Source organism: Hemitrygon akajei, chromosome 11 (assembly GCF_048418815.1).
Source record: "Hemitrygon akajei chromosome 11, sHemAka1.3, whole genome shotgun sequence".
In the NCBI taxonomy this organism is placed as follows: domain Eukaryota; kingdom Metazoa; phylum Chordata; class Chondrichthyes; order Myliobatiformes; family Dasyatidae; genus Hemitrygon; species Hemitrygon akajei.
The window spans coordinates 141,787,026-141,804,640 of NC_133134.1; the positions used below are offsets into that span (position 1 = coordinate 141,787,026).

General features: G+C 39.6%; 1 protein-coding gene across 2 annotated transcripts in view; it reads left to right on the plus strand.

The window, feature by feature from the left end:
* Positions 1–17,615, plus strand: part of LOC140736080 (zinc finger protein 704-like) — a 150,091-nt gene that overhangs the window by 122,106 nt on the left and 10,370 nt on the right. For both annotated transcript variants that reach the window (XM_073061820.1, XM_073061823.1), the window contains exons 3-7: positions 1,475–1,584; positions 6,659–6,897; positions 11,256–11,356; positions 13,381–13,642; positions 15,829–15,933. In XM_073061820.1, coding sequence (XP_072917921.1) covers positions 1,475–1,584; positions 6,659–6,897; positions 11,256–11,356; positions 13,381–13,642; positions 15,829–15,933 — 817 coding nt within the window. The remainder of the gene's footprint in view (positions 1–1,474; positions 1,585–6,658; positions 6,898–11,255; positions 11,357–13,380; positions 13,643–15,828; positions 15,934–17,615) is intronic.

The window sequence follows — 17,615 nt, forward strand, 5'->3', positions numbered from 1 at the left end:
TCCAAGGAAAATATGTGCTGTATGGTCCATGTGGATTATAGCTTTAATAATGTTGACTTTGAAACTCTTAAGTGACTCCCGTTTGTGCTTCTGAAGTTTATTTTTTGCTTCATATGCAAATAAAAACATTCCTTTTAAAAATTGAAGATAAATATTATCCCCTGATTGCTGGCAGATTCTGAGTCCTTTGCCCAACTACTTTTCATAAATTGCTGTTAAATCATTAATCCCCACAATATGATCTCAATTGCAAGATATTACTACTTGAACGTTCATAACATTATTATGGTAACAGTTCTATAAACATAAAATATTTAAAGTGCTGCTTTCTTGACGCATTTAATTGTGGAACTAACCCTTTTTTGTTTGTCATTGTTTTCCATTGCAATGTCATTCATCCTTTATTTTAATTTATGCCTTTTGGATATTTTCTAATCAATGTATCATGTTTTGACCAACTTTCATTATTTCTTTATGTATTTTTACCTGGCTTTTCCGTGCTTTTCCAGGTATACTTCTGCTTCTGCCAAGGATTTCAGTTCAATATTTGCCAATGCTCACTAAACACTGGTACCTAATGATTCGGTTCCTGTCTAGCAGCAATTCCAAATCTGAAGTTGCTAGTTTTCACCTTGGGCAAGATCACATAAACCAGGGGCTCCCAAACTTCATTGTCTTTTCCCACTTACTGCAGGCTTTGCTGGACTCATACATAAAACCTAGCTTAATTGCCCTTTTTATACTATGGAAAAAGTCTTGTTTTTATACGATTGTATGATGAGGATTAATTGTGTGGACAGTTAACCCTCGCCGTCGGTGCTATAACAGTTTCTCTCTCTATAAGACTAGCATGATATCCATGTAATCTGGGATGCTGGTATTGATGTTCCTCTAAGACAAAGTATGTGCTGGAGCAAATGCACAACAGAGCCAAGCAGACAGTGCAAGGGTTAATGAGCTGTTAAAATTTCAGGGTTGGGGAAGAAATGGTTGGAATTTGTGATTTAATTTTTAAATCCTATGCCCTGCATTAGTACTGATTTCTTTAATATATATTTGTTGGTGTAGATGTCATTCCTTAGGACAGAAAACATGAATTATACGTAGGCAAGTTCACGCAGCTTGTACAATAAGTTAATTGCCTCTTTTTAGAAGCTGTTTATGTTTATAGCTTAGCACTAATGGGTGTTTCAGAGTGTGGTATCTGGAGAAGTACAAGTTCAGTCTATATCCCATAGTGCCGATTCATATCCATACCTTACATGGGTTTAAAGCTTTGCAGGTATAGATGGGTCTTCAGATAGTAAGTAATGCATTGTCTGGGAATATGGCAAAGTCTCGCTTAATTTGACAGCTATCTGCAACTTTCTTTTTGTCTGGGAGAATGTTGGGAAAAGATGCAAGTCTAACCATTGTTTTTAAAACAATAGTCCAAAAAAGTTAATTCCAGAGTATTTAATTCATGTTCTTTCAGGAAGCCTTCTGAAGAAGCTGACATGGATGAAGTTATGGCAGCTACTGTTTTGACCAGTCTCTCTACCAGTCCACTGGTCCGCAGTCCGTCCTCGGGAACACATATGTTGGGTAAGTTTTTTTTAACGCAAGTTAGTACTAAGCATGTGGGTGTTATAAAATTGTTTCTAAAATAAATCAACTGCACTTGTACAGCACTTTGAACTTGACGATCAGGTGCTACCATGGTGAGCTAATTCCATTGTTGAAAAGGTGGAAATTGTCCTCCGTGTCTGTGTTGGATAGGATGAACTCAGTTCTGAATGAAGTTCTGTGACAAATTGGTGCCAGGTTCTTCCATGATTCTTGACTGAACACAGGCTTCAAAAGCGTGGGACGTTTTGTGGTGAGCTGAATGCAAGTGAATGTGTAGATGGTTGCTGTTTTCCTGCAGTTCATAACTGGTCTTACTTTGAGTTCTCTGGTATCTTAAAGGTAAAAAGAAGGATGTGTAAGTTTTGATGGAAGGAACAAAATTGCACCATCTACAGTTTCTACTTCAGAATGCAAGGACTGAGTGATAGGCTATCAGAATGGAGAACTGTTAGAGAGTGCTATATCTTTGATTTATTCAGCCCCATTGCTTAGCTATGGCAGTGACAATGACCATCTCAATCACGACAGTGCTGTCATGGAGTTTAGAACAATGCAGACTTGTTGGTTGTCCTTTAGTTAGCTCTCGTTGCCTCTGGGTGTTGCCACTTTATTCCATAAATAAATTCTCCAACTTTACAAACGGTGCTGCACGCCAGTCCACTGAGCTGGAGAGGGTACCCAAAGAAATTTGCCATGATATTGCCTCGGATAGGGCACTTCAGTTATGGGGAGAAGCTAGCCCTGCTTTTCTTGGATCAGAGAAGATTAAAGGGGTTATTGGAATTGTGAGGGACATGGTTGCTGGAAAATTTTCCCCCTATCAGCAGAAGTTTAAACTAATTAAAAGTAAAGGTAAAGTTCCTCCCGGTGCCTTGTTTTACACGGCTGAGTTGCTAGCTCAACACTGATTTCAACACGAATGGAAGGCGTGCAAGGAGCCGGCCTGATTCGAACCCAGGACTACTTGCCCCAAAGTCCAGATGCAGATGCCACTACACTGCTGGCTGACCGGTTTAAACTGGAGGATGTAAATTTAGAGTAAGAGGTAGAGAGGGTCTCGGGGAAACGTTTTTCCATTCAGAAAGTGGTAAGTACCTGGAATACCCTGCCTGGGGGAGTGGTGGAATCAGAGTTGCCAGCAGCATTGAAGAAATGTCAAGAGACTGGATAGGCAGATTTGTGAATGACGCCAATATTGGGAGTGTAGTGACAACGAGGAAGACTATCAAAGCTTGTAGCAGGATCCGGCCCAGCTGGAAAAATGGACTGTAAAATGGCCGATGGAATTTTATGTAGACGTGAGTTGCTGTACTTTGGTAGAACTAATCAGAGAGGGTCCTACACAGTGAGTGGTAGGACACTGAGGAGTGCTATAAAATGGAGGGATCTGGGAATACAGATCCATAATTCCTTGAAAATATCATCACAGCATAGTTTTTTCCTTTTGCTTGTTTTTTTCTTTCCGCTCTTTTCTACAAATGTATACCTCAGATAAATACTTTGTGGAGATTTGTGATATATATGATTATATGATATATATGTACAATATCTGAAATACATCTTATGGAAATGTTTGTTTGATGATGAGCTTCAATAAAAAGAAATTACAAAAAAAAAGAAAATATTGTCACAGCCAGATAGGGTCGTAAAGAAAGCTTTTGCACATTGGCTTTCATAAATCAACGTACTGAGGACAGGAGATGGGATGTTGCAATTGTGTAAGACTTTGGTGAGGCTTAATTTGGAGTATTATGTGTTTTTGATCATCTATCTACAAGAAAGCTGTAAATAAGATTAAAAGAGTGCAGAGAAAATTTACAAGGATGTCGCCAGGACTTGAGGATCTGAGTTGTAAGGAAAGGTAGAGTAAGTTAGGACTTTATTCCTTCGAACATGGAAAATTAAAGGGAGCTTTGCTGGAAGTATACAAAACTGAGGGCACAGATAACGAGGCTTTTTCCTCTGAGGTTGGGTGAGACTGCAGCTAGAGGTCTTGGGTAAATGTTTTAAGTGAAACATGAGGGGAAACCTCTTCACTCAGAGGGTGGTGAAAGTGCGGAACAAGGTGCCAGTGCGGGAGGTGGATATGGTGTTCATTTCACCATTTCGGACAGATTTGCAAAGGTACATGGAGGGCTATGGTCCAGATGTATGTCGATGGGACTAGGCAGATTAATAGTTCGGCATGGACCAGGTGGACCAAAGGGCCGGTTTCTGTGCTGTAGTGCTCTATGACTATGACTTCATGACAAGTACTTGAATCATCAAGGCATAAGAAGGCTTAGGGCCAAGTTCTAGAAGATGGGATTAATATGGTTTGGTCCCTATTGATTGGCATGGGCTTTTTTTTAATGCTGTGTGACTGATCTATTTACGAGAGTGAAGTGCAGTAGTAAAATGCAGTCCATCTATGGGACTGCTGAGGTGGAAAAGCTAGCACTGTGCTCAGGCAGTGGGATGTGGATGACAGGTTTACAACAGTACCAAGTGTATGAGGATGTGGTGAACTATCTGATTTGACAAGTGAATTCTGATTTGGGACTTCTTAGTACATCAGTAAAAATCTGCTGAATTGAGCAGTGACCTGGTCCAATTGTATAGTTGGCAGATATAGCATATATCTACATAGCATCTGACAGCTATCATTTATTTGATCATGTATGGCTGTAGCATTACATCTTCAAGGTTAGATTTCTGTAGTTGCACCATGGAGAGCATTCTGACAGGCTGCATCACTGTCTGGTGTGGAGGGGCTACTGCACAGGACCGAAAGAAGCTGCAGAAGGTTGTAAATCTAGTCAGCTCCATCTTGGGCACTAGCCTACAAAGTACCCAGGACATCTTTAGGGAGCAGTGTCTCAGAAAGGCAGCGTCTGTTATTAAGGACCTCCAGCACCCAGGGAATGCCCTTTTCTCACTGTTACCATCAGGTAGGAGGTACAGAAGCCTGAAGGCACACACTCAGCGATTCAGCAACAGCTTCTTCCCCTCTGCCATCCAATTCCTAAATGGACATTGAAGCCTTGGACACTACCTCACTTTTTAAAAAATATACAGTATTTCCGTTTTTGCATGTTTTTTAATCTATTCAATATACTTAATTGATTTGCTTGTTAATTTATTATTATTATATCTTATTATTTTTTTCTCTCTGCTAGATTATGTATTGCATTGAACTGCTGCTGCTCAGTTATCAAAATGCATGTCACATGCGGGTGATAATAAACCTGATTCTGATTCTGATATTGGTCTATCAGGCAGTTTGACAACTATAAATGTCCACGTTTAATTAGTAGAATGCAATGGTGTAAAATACAATCATCTGCATTGAACATGAGCTGAATTCTTAATGTCCTTCTGGAGTTTAGCCATCTCGGGTAACACATTAACAAGTATTGTACACAGAGTATTTTCAAATGACTCTTAGTATTTATACAAACAACACCAACCAGAAAATATACAACTCCCTTCATTTCAATTTTTTTCTAATTTAATCTATCTCGATAACTGCTTTAATATCACTATTTAATCTTCCATGTTTCTGCAGTCTATTAGAATCTTCCTGCGTGTCATTCTATTATTGTTTGTTAGTCATTCTATGTAATGTAATGGCTCCGTCTGTCTAAGTAGACAATGATGCGCCCGGGGCACAGACCTGGCCGATGAATATGGAGATCCTGGGCTGCCCAGATATCAGGATACCCCTCTCGGCCTCGCGGATGTAGTCCAAAGGAATGTAAAGCAGTACATTTGGCATCCGCTTGGCTGTAGGAGCTGCCGGGAGGTGACGTGATACGTCATCCAACTGCCTTAGCGGCTCCCCTCCGCATTCGTGTAATGTTTACTCCTTAGCCTTCTCTGCTCCCGAAGATACCCATAAGGCAGTGGGTCCGTAACCCTGGATACGGGCCCATACCGGGTACTGTCAGCCGGAGACAGCTGAGCCCGGGACTCGTGTAAGGCAGGGTTGTCACACCCTGTAGTAGTGACATATGGAGCCACAACCTATTCTATATTTCTATAATGTGTACCAAATCACCCACTTTGATGGTCCAGGACTGTATAAATCTAACCCTACCCACATTACATATCATTGTTTATCCTGAACAAGTCCATTGAGTTAAGTTCTGCTTCACTTCTGTGTGTCTGAGGTGGCTGATGATGCATGTTTATATTGCAGAAATAAATTAAAGAAAGCCATTCAGCCCAGTGGATTTTGTCCCATTAATGATTAATCAGCTTGTGAAAACATATTCATAGTTGCATTACTAAACTCTTCACCTGCCTATCACCTCCCTCTAGTACACTTCCTCCCACGGTCCACGCTCCTCCTCTATCAGCTTCCTACTTCTTCCACCTTTTACCTTCCCCACCCGACCACCTGGGTTCACCTGTCACCTGCCAGCTTCATTTCCCCCACCACCTTGTTCCAGATCCTTTCCCCCTTCCTTTCCAGTCCTGGTGAAGGATCTACGCTCAAAGTGTCAACTGTTTCTTCCTTTCCATTGCCTAGCATGATGAGTTCCTCCAGCATCTTGTAGTTTATTTTCTTGTAAGCCATCAGTTTGATTTGGTAATGGTGTCCATTGCCAGAAGCTATTCTAACAAATGGTCATATCCAGATATACATTTTCCAGAGAGTCTTTTTAACGAAAGCATTAGTTTGAAAACAAAATAAACTCCTCATGGTCTTTTGGCATGTTGTATAGCATTACAGCTAGGGAGACATTCCATACTCCGCTAATGTCTCTTTCCTAAATTCCCAACTGGGGTGGGAAAGTTGCAGCTGGATTTATCTTTCTGTGTTTTTTTTTTAAAGCACAGTTTTGAGAAGTCTGCTAAATAACATTTTGGAATGATTAGTTGTCCACCTTGGCCACAGTAAAACATTATCTGACAGCATCATATGGGACAGAAATAAGAGGATTTTCATTACTTTGCATTTATATCCTGATAATATTGTATGCAAATTTCAAATATTGCTTTTTATATTTGCAGTATTCTCTGCATATCCCATTACAATGTGGCATATTCTTTGTTTGCTTTCTAGATAACTGTAAAGTATCAAAGGAGGGGCCAACTTTATCCGTCAGCTACAGCAGCAGCACTACTAGTGGTAATTGGAGTTGGGACATTCCAAGTGACCACTCCAATCCATCTACACCTTCACCACCATTGCCAGCTGACGGCTCCAAACCCTTCCCATTGTCTGGACAGTCAGATGATGGCATTGATGAACCAGAGGCATCTCACTTCCTGTTTGAAGAACCTACTCCTAGGAAAAGAAAGGTTTGTTTTAATTTTTATTGGTGAATCACTGGTTAGTTTTGAGTCTGAAAGCCACATCATTGCTACCTACATTAACTGAGTCAACATTTTTTTCCCCAGTGACTCGACATGGACATCAGGGTGGTTTTCTTCTTTTTTATTTATTCATTTACGGGATGTGGGTGACATCAGCTAAGTCAGCATTTATTGCCCATCCCTAGTTGCCCTTGAGAAGGAGACTTCTTGAACCGTTGCAGTCCCTGAGGTGTAGGTACAAACAGTGCTGTTAGGGAGGGAATTCCATGATTTTTGACCCAGTGACAGTGAAGGAATGGCGATTATGTTTCCAAGTCAGGATGGTGAGTGACTTGGATGGGGATTTCCATGTGGTGGTGTTCCCAGGTATCTGCTGTTCTCGTCCTTGTAGATGGACATGGGCCTGGAAGGTGCTGCCTTAGGAACATCTGTGTGTTGTTGCAGTGCATCTTGTAGACAGTACACACTGCTGCAACTGTGCATTGATGGTGAGGGATTGGATGCTTGTGGAAGGGGTACCAAGTGGGCTGGATGGGGTCAAGCTTCTTGAGTGTTGATGGAGCTGCATTCATCCAGGCGAGTAGTGAGTATTCCATTACACTCCTGACCTGACCCTTGTAGATGGCAGATGGGCTTTGGGTAGTCAGGAGGTGAGTTACACGCTGCAGGATTCCTAACATTGGACCTGCTCTGGTAGCCACAGTGTTTATATGGCTAGACCAGTTTGAGCTCACTAATAGTTTTTTCTCATTCTCTTAATAATGGTTTTGCAACCCTGGATAAATATTATATCTGCTCCAATTCAGTTGATTTTGGATGCCTTTCATCAATCCCAATGTGTTACTTTGAGTGTGGAGGATATATTCATTTGGATAAAGAGGAATTCCAGTTGCTATGGTTTCTTCACTCACTCTGCCTTCAAGGTTTCTGGACTTGTACAACACAAAAACAAAAAGAAATGTAGATCATTACTGTCTCTCTTCCAGTTACAGATCGCAATTGCTTAGAGCCCTAAGAGTTGCAAAATGTCCATAGAATCTGTGGGAGTGAGAGATTAATTGAAAAGGAGCATCCTGGAAGATTTGTAGGATGGAGAGTGATAAAGGGGAAGTTATAATTGCATAACGAAGCAAGATGGGGTGCATTAGGGGGTTCTTTAGTCCAGTGTTGTGGTGGCTGCAGATTACCACTGTTGCAAAAGAATATCTAAACACAAATGTGATGCTAGGAACGGGTGCAGAAATAAGGCGGAGAAAAATTATGATCTTATTTTGGGTTGGGATAAGTCAAATTGTGTACCATTCAGCAAATAAGATATCACTTGAAAATAATATTTGGACAAAGTGATTTTGTGCACAATATAGAAAGGCTATTCCTACATCAGCTGTGTTGTAGCGAGTAGAGTTCTGTCAGTGAATTTCCCATATATGGCAGTAATTTGTCAATAAGGCTGTGATTTTGTATTACATGATTTAATTGTCAAAATTCACAAATGTTGCACATTGTGTTACTGTTTTACTACAAAACTTTGATTTCTGATCATTTTATAAAAATGGTATTTGATAAGCTTAAGTTGAGGTACTTTTGAAGTTGCACTTTTTAACGAGGCTGGCATACATTTAGAAACATAATAGGTGTTACACTAACAAAGGTCCACTGGCTCAAAATTTCTTAGACCTATGATGTAATTTAGGAAACTGGAAAAAGTAGCTTAATGTGCCCTCCTGCATGAATAAAAGTAATTACTTTATTCATCTGCAAGGAATAGTAAATTATTTTTTAAATTATGCTAACAGTTTTATTTGTGATGTACTGTCAGCTGCAGACTGATCTTTGCAATATACATAATGTTGGTGTTTTCATATTGTTCTGTTCTAGAATGTCACTGTAAATATTTTCCCCATAGGTGCAACTTACTACTTGCCAGAATGCTTTCAGATAGACTGAAGTGCAACTTCATCGAATTAGTAACATGTTTCTGACTGGATTTGAATATATGCGCAAGTAGAGCAATGGCAGAACTTTGTTTTATCCTTCATGCATTTAAGAACGCCCATTGTTGCAAAATATCTCATAAACACCATGCATCATTTTAATTTAAAATGGAAACACTACACTTGGATGTATTCTAAAGTATGAAATTTAAATGAGGTTCTATTCTTGAAAAGATATGTAAGACAAGTTACTCTGTGATTTAAATTATTCTATTTTTGGGAAAGTTGAGATGCCACTTGGCAGAACTTGAGCTTTTTTTTCTCAATGTTATTATCATTTCCTAAACCAGCTACACAATTCTGTAGTGGCTAGAAAAATTTGATGGGAATTTCCGCTTGCTTTTGTTTACCTATTGCCAATGCAATTTACAGTGCAGTTTTTCTATGTAAAATGTGCATCAGTAACTCCCTTAAAGCTTTTTTTAAAAGTTGGGTCTGAAGAATCTCTACATGTACACATTTTTTAATGTGTGTTTTGTTTAGTTTTTCTCTGCAAGTTTAACTGTGGGCTAGCATTCTGGAATTGCTCCAGCAATTAATCTCTACAACGACCACAAAAGAGTCTTGTTCCGGAACAAACCTTGATCTCTTCTCAGTTGTTTTTTTGGTTGTCTTTCATTTTGTTTTACAACTCTTTTGTTTGCAAAGGGAGGAGACTTATTTTGCTTTTTCCGGGACTAGATTAATAAGGTCAGTATGGTCTAAATGCATTTTTCATTGCCATTTTTATTTAGTTTTTATTCAGCTTATTTTATATAGGTAAAGTTAAAACATTACAGCTTTGCACACTAAAGCATTGTAAGGATAAAAACTAAGATTTGTAAGGACTAGAGGTAAAAAAAGAAAAAGAAACATCAAACAAAGGAAAGGCACTTTATTAAAATTGTAATGCTCAATATTTATTAACTTCAAATTGACACTTTGGGCAGAAGCCATGTCCAGATTTAATTTTGTTCACTGTTCAGCAATGTTGTGTTCTGGATCCAGTGCAAGTTAAGTAAGGTGCCGTGTAATGGCACACACACACACACTTTTTCTTCTCATCCGTTTTCCACAGTCCCCCATCAGAGACCCACTTGGAGAATTCTAGAGAGCCTCACATTTTGCAAATACTCCCGTATAAGTTTGGTTTGAGAACATTGGCAGGTGGAGTAGTATAAACTAATGTTTCCTCTTTTGCAGAATTCTGGCATGGGCTATTTCTATGTGTTGTCCAAATTTGGATGGACCTAAAGTTTTAAATATCTTTTTCAACTACTTGCAGCTGTATGTGGGCTGAAGAAATAATAACCTTTTGTATGAATTAGTTGTTTGTAGAGTATCAGTCCTTTCCCTGCATTTCTGGAAACTGGCTTTCTTTAATATGTAGTGGTCCTTAAGGAAGGGTGTGTTTAAACAATCTGCACCAAGACAGAATTGGACTTGTTTCCCAGAGAGTAACATGAGCACTGTTTCCTAACACACTTGCTTTCTTCCAGTCCTATTATACAAATTCATAGGCTTTTTAATTTATTAACACATCTATTGAATAACTGTATTCCTCTAAATTGAATAGTGTGATGGTGTGATAGTTAAATTCAAGCTCAGTGGAGTTTCGGAATGGTGCTACTAAAGGTGTAAAAATTGAAAGTTACGAAAACAAGCCATGTTGCATTAAGTAGATTGCCTCATGTATTTGGGAAGTAAGAAGTGAGGTAAGATTTTCCTTGTATTTAGTGTCAGTTTCAGGGCTATAAATTGAATTGGGCTCCATACTGGCCAAATGCCTCTGCCTTTCCTACATGCCACCAGCCCTGGTCTTCATCATTATCCAGCCGGCAAAGCTGTATACAATAGTATCTGGTGTCTGGACTGCAACTGTATGTGAATATTGACTTGCAAAATATATGTACAATACCACAGGAATTTCTAAAGATTGGAGGCTTATTTTCAATTGAGGGTGCTGATTGGTTCATTGAGCCTGCATAAAAGCCACTATCCTCATCTTGCCTCTCCAAATGTTAGAGAAAATCAGATTGGAAACCCACTGAAGTACTTAAAAAAAAATAAATAAATCTTGAACTCTTTCCAGCAATAACACCACATTTTAAAAAATCCTGATTGTGTTGTCAAAGTAAGAACTTCTGAAACAGGTTGAGCCTGATTAAGCTTTTTTTTTCCCTTTTTATTTTCTTGTAGGCTAACTTCTGTAAGACTTCACCATAAAGCCGTATCATTATATTAACCATGATTCTCTGGCCAGTGACATTGTTTTGCTGGAAGTAAATGTTGCTGAACTTTCCGGTGGTCCTGGTTGGAATTTAGTACCAATGCTTTGTTCATTTAGCTCCATCTGTTCCATTCTTGCAGAACTCCATGAAGGTCATGTTTAAATGTTTGTGGAAGAATTGTGGGAAAGTTCTAAGCACGTCATCAGGGATACAGAAACATGTACGCACACTCCACTTGGGGTAGGTTTGAATAATCCTTGTATAATTGAATCTTGTAATTGGGACTAGTAGCATTTTAAGATATTCTGAAGAGTGGTTCTTCATATCATTTGTCTTATAATTGTGAATATGTTGACATTAAGTTTCTGGTCTAGCAATCCAGGCGTGGAGCTAATGCCCAGAGATGTAATTATATACACTCACTGGCCACTTTATTAAGTACAGGAGTATAACATAGTGTGGTTTTCTGCACACCACTGTTGTAACGTGTGATTATTTGAGTTGCTGTCACCTTCCTGTCATCTTTGAACCAGTCTGGCCATTCTCCTTGGACCTCTCTCATCAACCAGCGTTTTCACCCATGCAACTGTCACTCACAGGATGTTTTTTGTTTCTTGCACCATTCTCTGTAAACACTGGAGACTGTCCTGCATGAAAATCCCAACAGATCAGCAGTTTCTTAGATGCTCTGTTGGCACCATCTATCATTCCACCGTCAAAGTAACTTGAATCATATTTCTCCCCCATACTGATGTTTGATCTGAACAATAACTGAATCTTTTGACCATGTCTGCATGCTTTTATGCATTGAGTTGCTGTCACATGATTGGCTGATTAGCCATTTGCAGGAATGAGCTGGTATACAGGTATACCTAATAAAGTGGCCACTGTGCTTATATAAACTGAGGAACTGAAGTTCACTTAATTAAATAAACGTGGAATAAATAGCTGGTATCAGTAATGGTGACCACAATGTGACTGATATTTTCCTGAAACCCCATCTAGTTCATTGATGTTCTCTTTAAGGAAGGATATCTGCTATCTTTATGCAGTCTGGTCTTCATGTAAATTCAGACACTTAGCAATTTGGTTACTGCTTAATTTGTAGTGAAAGTCTTTCAGTTCTGCTAATCCAGAATACTAATCAAAAAGCCTTTTCTTCATAAAAAAAAATAATGTTGAAAGAAAAATGTAGTGTAGGTTTGCTCAAAATACTCTAATTACTTATCCTGAATACAAAATGAGGCACATGGGAGGGGTGTGTTTTTATGCTGTTTTAAAGGGGTAATATCTGCTGAAATGCTAGCACTTCCAGTTTATCCATCTCTCTCCTGATTCATAAGAACAGGGAGATCAAGCTCATGTTGTGGAGATCAAGCTCATGTTGTGGAGATCAAGCTCATGTTTGTAAATTGCTGGTGCAAGATCCTGAAAGATCAAGTACAAAAAATATCCTCAGAAACTAATAATTGCATCTACTGTTGCATTGATGTTAAGTATTTCTGTGGTATTTTAAAATAAATTGTCAATGTCCTAGAATGGTGGAATTGGACAAGGTACCTCATTACCTCTGAACCTTTTAATATAGAAGGATTTACATTTCATTTGCATATTAAACATCAGTCCTGGTCTGTGCTTGTGTTAAAAGAATGAGTCTTGATCAGTTTTGTCTTGTAGCCAATGTTACCATCATTTACAGTTGGCATGTTTTGATAACTTATTTTTGGAGTAATCTTTAATTTTAGTCAAGCGTCTCATAAGAAAAGGGAGGGGAATCAAGTTGCCAAGATGAAAACTGAATTTGTGATTAAAGATTTTGAGGAATTATTTGAACATAGCAAGATGTAAAATATGAAAAGAGATATTGGCTGGGTTGGGAGGGAGTAGGAATGGAAAGGTGGAATTCTACCAGGGTGAGAGAAGGAATTAAGGGGGGGTGCAGGTACTTGACTGTGCATCAGCAGGTGTAATGTGGAAGGGTGAGCAGAATTTAATGTAATTCAGGACACAGCAGGCTTTTAAAATTGCATGGACTTACAAGATGAAATGTGTGGCTAGAAGTATTGTGGGGGGGGAAGAAGAAACTTGTTCCTTCAAATCCTTTATTTCTTGTAGAATTCAGACATTGTCTAGAAAACTGAAACTTGCAAATCTCTGCAGCATGGTAGGTTGGTTTTGTAATCAACAATTAATAACTCATCAATTGAGAATATGCTGTTTTAAGCAAACATTATGAGAAAGGGATCTTTGTTATCTTGTTGCAGGCATAATGGTGACTCTGACCACTGTGACGGTGAAGAGGATTTCTACTACTCTGAGATTGATGTAGATGTTGATTCATTGACGGACGGTTTGAGTAGTCTTACACCAATGTCTCCAACTGCCACAATGCCACCTGTTTTTCCAACCCCGGATTCTGGATCTTCAAATCCAGTTTTGGTGAAGAGTGAAGAAAAGTTAGTGACTCCTTTGAGTCGTTCAGCCCCGACCAACTTGTATCATGTACGCACTGACCATGCTTATCAGGTAAATTATGAGAAATGGTGAATATGTTAAGCTCTCCTGGTCATCCTCGCTGTTGTGTTATCTGGCTCAAAGCTACTGATTCAACTCCTTTAGTTGGGCTTTGGTGGCTCGTTTCTAATTTACTAACCCTTATTTCAAAAATGACTAATTTTTTTTTAAGATCTCTATTTCTAATGAGCTTTATTTTGCCTTAAACCTGCTTGAGAAAGAATACTTGTCAAATTAGAAGGCATTTGTTCAGGCAGTATCAGTCAAAATTATAATAATTAGTGTTGTAGACATGTATTCAATACTTGCTGATTCCCACTCCCCACTTAAAATGTATAGTGCAATAATCATTGACTGTTAGACAGCAGAAATGAGCAGATCTCCACATGAATCTTCCAGTTTTATCACATATTTCTGTCCGTTCTTGACATTTAGTCTTATAATGAGACAAACCAGTTACCTTTAAAAAGAATGTATGGACTCTTACTGGTAGTTTCTGACCGAGACCATCTCTTTAAGTTGCTTAGTTTACAGTATCTATTACAATTTTTTTAAAGTTTAAAATTTGCAATCAATCCAACAGGAAAGTTTCTTAAAAATTTCAAGTTATAACCAGAGTGTGTCTTTTCATAGGTTCTTGTTTGAGATGCACTGCTTACTCTCTCTGTGGCATGCTCACATTTAATCATTAGTCACACTCATTCATAATCTCCATTCTTTGCCTAGTTGAGTATATTTTTTCTGAAAATGAATTGCATTTAATTTTGAAAATTGGGTTTGCAGCACCTGGAAATTAGCAGAGACTAATGCTTAAACAACTTCCTGAATTATAATTTGAGGGCCACAGAATTTTGGATATATCACACTGGACATTAACACTAAACAATGAAGCTATATTTGCAGATTGCTATTTCCAATTTGGACGAACTGAAATCATTTTGTGTTCAGGAAGACTACATTACTGTGCAAAAGTCTTAGCCACATACTGTACATATAGGTAGGATGCCTAAGACTTTTGCACAGTACTGTATATTTCCAGTTACCAAATAACACTTGATACTACTGAGCTAATACAGAGCTAAGTACTCTTTTTACAGTACATATTAAAAAACCTATAAGTTACAGTAAGTATAGACTACATAAAAATGAAAATAGGGTGGGAAAGAGGGGATCCCTCTTTTTCAGCCAACAACCTGTCTCTTAATGTGAACAAAAGAGATGGTTGTTGACTTCAGGAGGGCACGGAGCGACCACTCCCCGCTGAACATCGACGGCTCCTCAGTAGAGATCGTAAAGGGCACCAAATTTCTTGGTGTTCACCTGATGGAGAATCTCACCTGGTCCCTCAACACCAGCTCCATAGCAAAGAAAGCCCAGCAGCATCTCTACTTTTTGCGAAGGCTGAGGAAAGTCCATCTCCCACCCCCCATCCTCATCACATTCTACAGAGGTTGTATTGAGAGCATCCGCATCACTGCCTGGTTCAGAAATTGCACCATCTCGGATTGCAAGACCCTGCAGCAGATAGTGAGGTCAGCTGAGAAGATCATCGGGGTCTCTCTTCCTGCCATCACGGACATTTACACCACATGTTGCATCCGCAAAGGAAACAGCATTATGAAGGACCCCATGCACCCCTCGTACAATCTCTTCTCCCTCCTGCCATCTGGGAAAAGGCTCCGTAGCATTCGGGCTCTCACGACCAGACTATGTAACAGTTTCTTCCCCCAAACTATCAGACTCCTCAATACCCGAAGCCTGGACTGACACCTTGCCCTACTGTCCTGTTTATTATTTATTATAATGTCTTGCACTGTTTTTGTGCACTTTATGCAGTCCAGTGTAGGTTTGTAGTCTGGTGTAGCTTTCTCTGTGTTTTTTTATTACGTAGTTCAGTCTAGTTTTTTGTACTGTGTCATGTAACACCATGGTCCTGAAAAACGTCGTCTCATTTTTACTATGCACTGTACCAGCAGTTATGGTCGAAATGACAATAAAAGTTGACTTGACTTGCTGGTCAGGGTGGAAAGTAGATTGTATTTTGAAGCAGGTAGAAATGAAAGGATATTGCTGGATTTAATCTTGAGAAATAGGAGAAAGTCTGCAGCTGGACTGCTGAGAAAAGTTTGTACACCTTCAGTTAACTTTTGTTTTGCCTTTCTGTCCCTGCAGTCATGCATTTATTTTCTATTTTATAGGCTACAGCACCTGTGAGCATCCCTGTATCATCCAAGTTCGTGCCAGATGCTTCTGGGCTGAGCATATCGTTGCAATCTCCACCTATAATTTTTAAAGGTTCACAGGCAAGTAGTACACGATCTAATTAGCTCATTGTTGCGGTTGGGAGACTGTAGGTCTGACACGGTGGTCAGCAGCACAGGGGCGCCGCAGGGAACCGTACTCTCTCCGGTCCTGTTCACCCTATACACATCAGACTTCCAATATAACTCGGAGTCCTGCCATGTGCAGAAGTTCGCTGATGACACGGCCATAGTGGGGTGTGTCAGGAATGGACAGGAGGAGGAGTATAGGAAACTGATACAGGACTTTGTGATATGGTGCAACTCAAACTACCTACGTCTCAATATCACCAAGACCAAGGAGATGGTGGTGGACTTTAGGAGATCTAGGCCTCATATGGAGCCAGTGATCATTAATGGAGAATGTGTGGAGCAGGTTAAGACCTACAAGTATCTGGGAGTACAGTTAGACGAGAAGCTTGACTGGACTGCCAACACAGATGCCTTGTGCAGGAAGGCACACAGTCAAATGTACTTCCTAAGAAGGTTGGCGTCATTCAATGTCTGTAGTGAGATGCTGAAGATGTTCTATAGGTCAGTTGTGGAGAGCGCCCTCTTCTTTGTGGTGGCGTGTTGGGGAGGAAGCATTAAGAAGAGGGACGCCTCACGTCTTAATAAGCTGGTAAGGAAGGCGGGCTCTGTCGTGGGCAAAGTACTGGAGAGTTTAACATCGGTAGCTGAGCGAAGGGCGCTGAGTAGGCTACGGTCAATCATGGATAACTCTGAACATCCTCTACATAGCACCATCCAGAGACAGAGAAGCAGTTTCAGCGACAGGTTACTATCGATGCAATGCTCCTCAGACAGGATGAAGAGGTCAATACTCCCCAATGCCATTAGGCTTTACAATTCTACCGCCAGGACTTAAGAACTTTTTAAAGCTATTATTAATGCTTTTTGAGATGGTGATTTAGATACATATCATATTTTTTTTACTGAGTTAAGTATTGTATGTAATTAGTTTTGCTACAACAAGTGTATGGGACATTGGAAAAAAGTTGAATTTCCCCATGGGGATGAATAAAGTATCTATCTATCTATCTAGAAGCCCAGTGTAACACATCCTATAAGAAAATTACAATGTAGCAAACTATTGTACAACATAACTCTTGCCTTCAAATGGCATCACCTTTGCCTCCTTGTGAAAATGTTTTAAAGAACTCATTTTGAATCGGCCCCAATCATAAATGGTGTTGGAGGAACAAAACTAAAATACGAACGACCTGCATTTGGTCACAGGTCATTGGGAGTAAAGCCGTGCCCAAGACTGAATCAGCCATGGTGTTATTCAGTGGCAGAAAAGGGTTGAGGAGACAAGTGGCCTATTTCTGCTGATAACGTTCCAGTGTTCTGAACGTGGATTTAGCACATAAGGCTCCATTTAAGGAACTTTATGTACAACGTTCCATTTTAGGCATACCTCAACTGTTTTAAGAGCCTTGCTGATAACTTGATACAGGAAACCAGGGAGGTTGTAAGCTCCAAAAATTGGAAGTGTTAAGATTTGATCAGAGGTTAAATTCCATAAAAATAAACTGAGCCTGCCTACTTTCTAGTTTGAGGGATGGCCAGCCAGTCCACGTGGATGAAGTGGTTCTTTGTGACAAATGTAATAGGCCTGCATGTTTTAATTGAATTGAGTTCACACTTAACCACAGATATGCCAGTTTTTCAAGGCTTGGTGG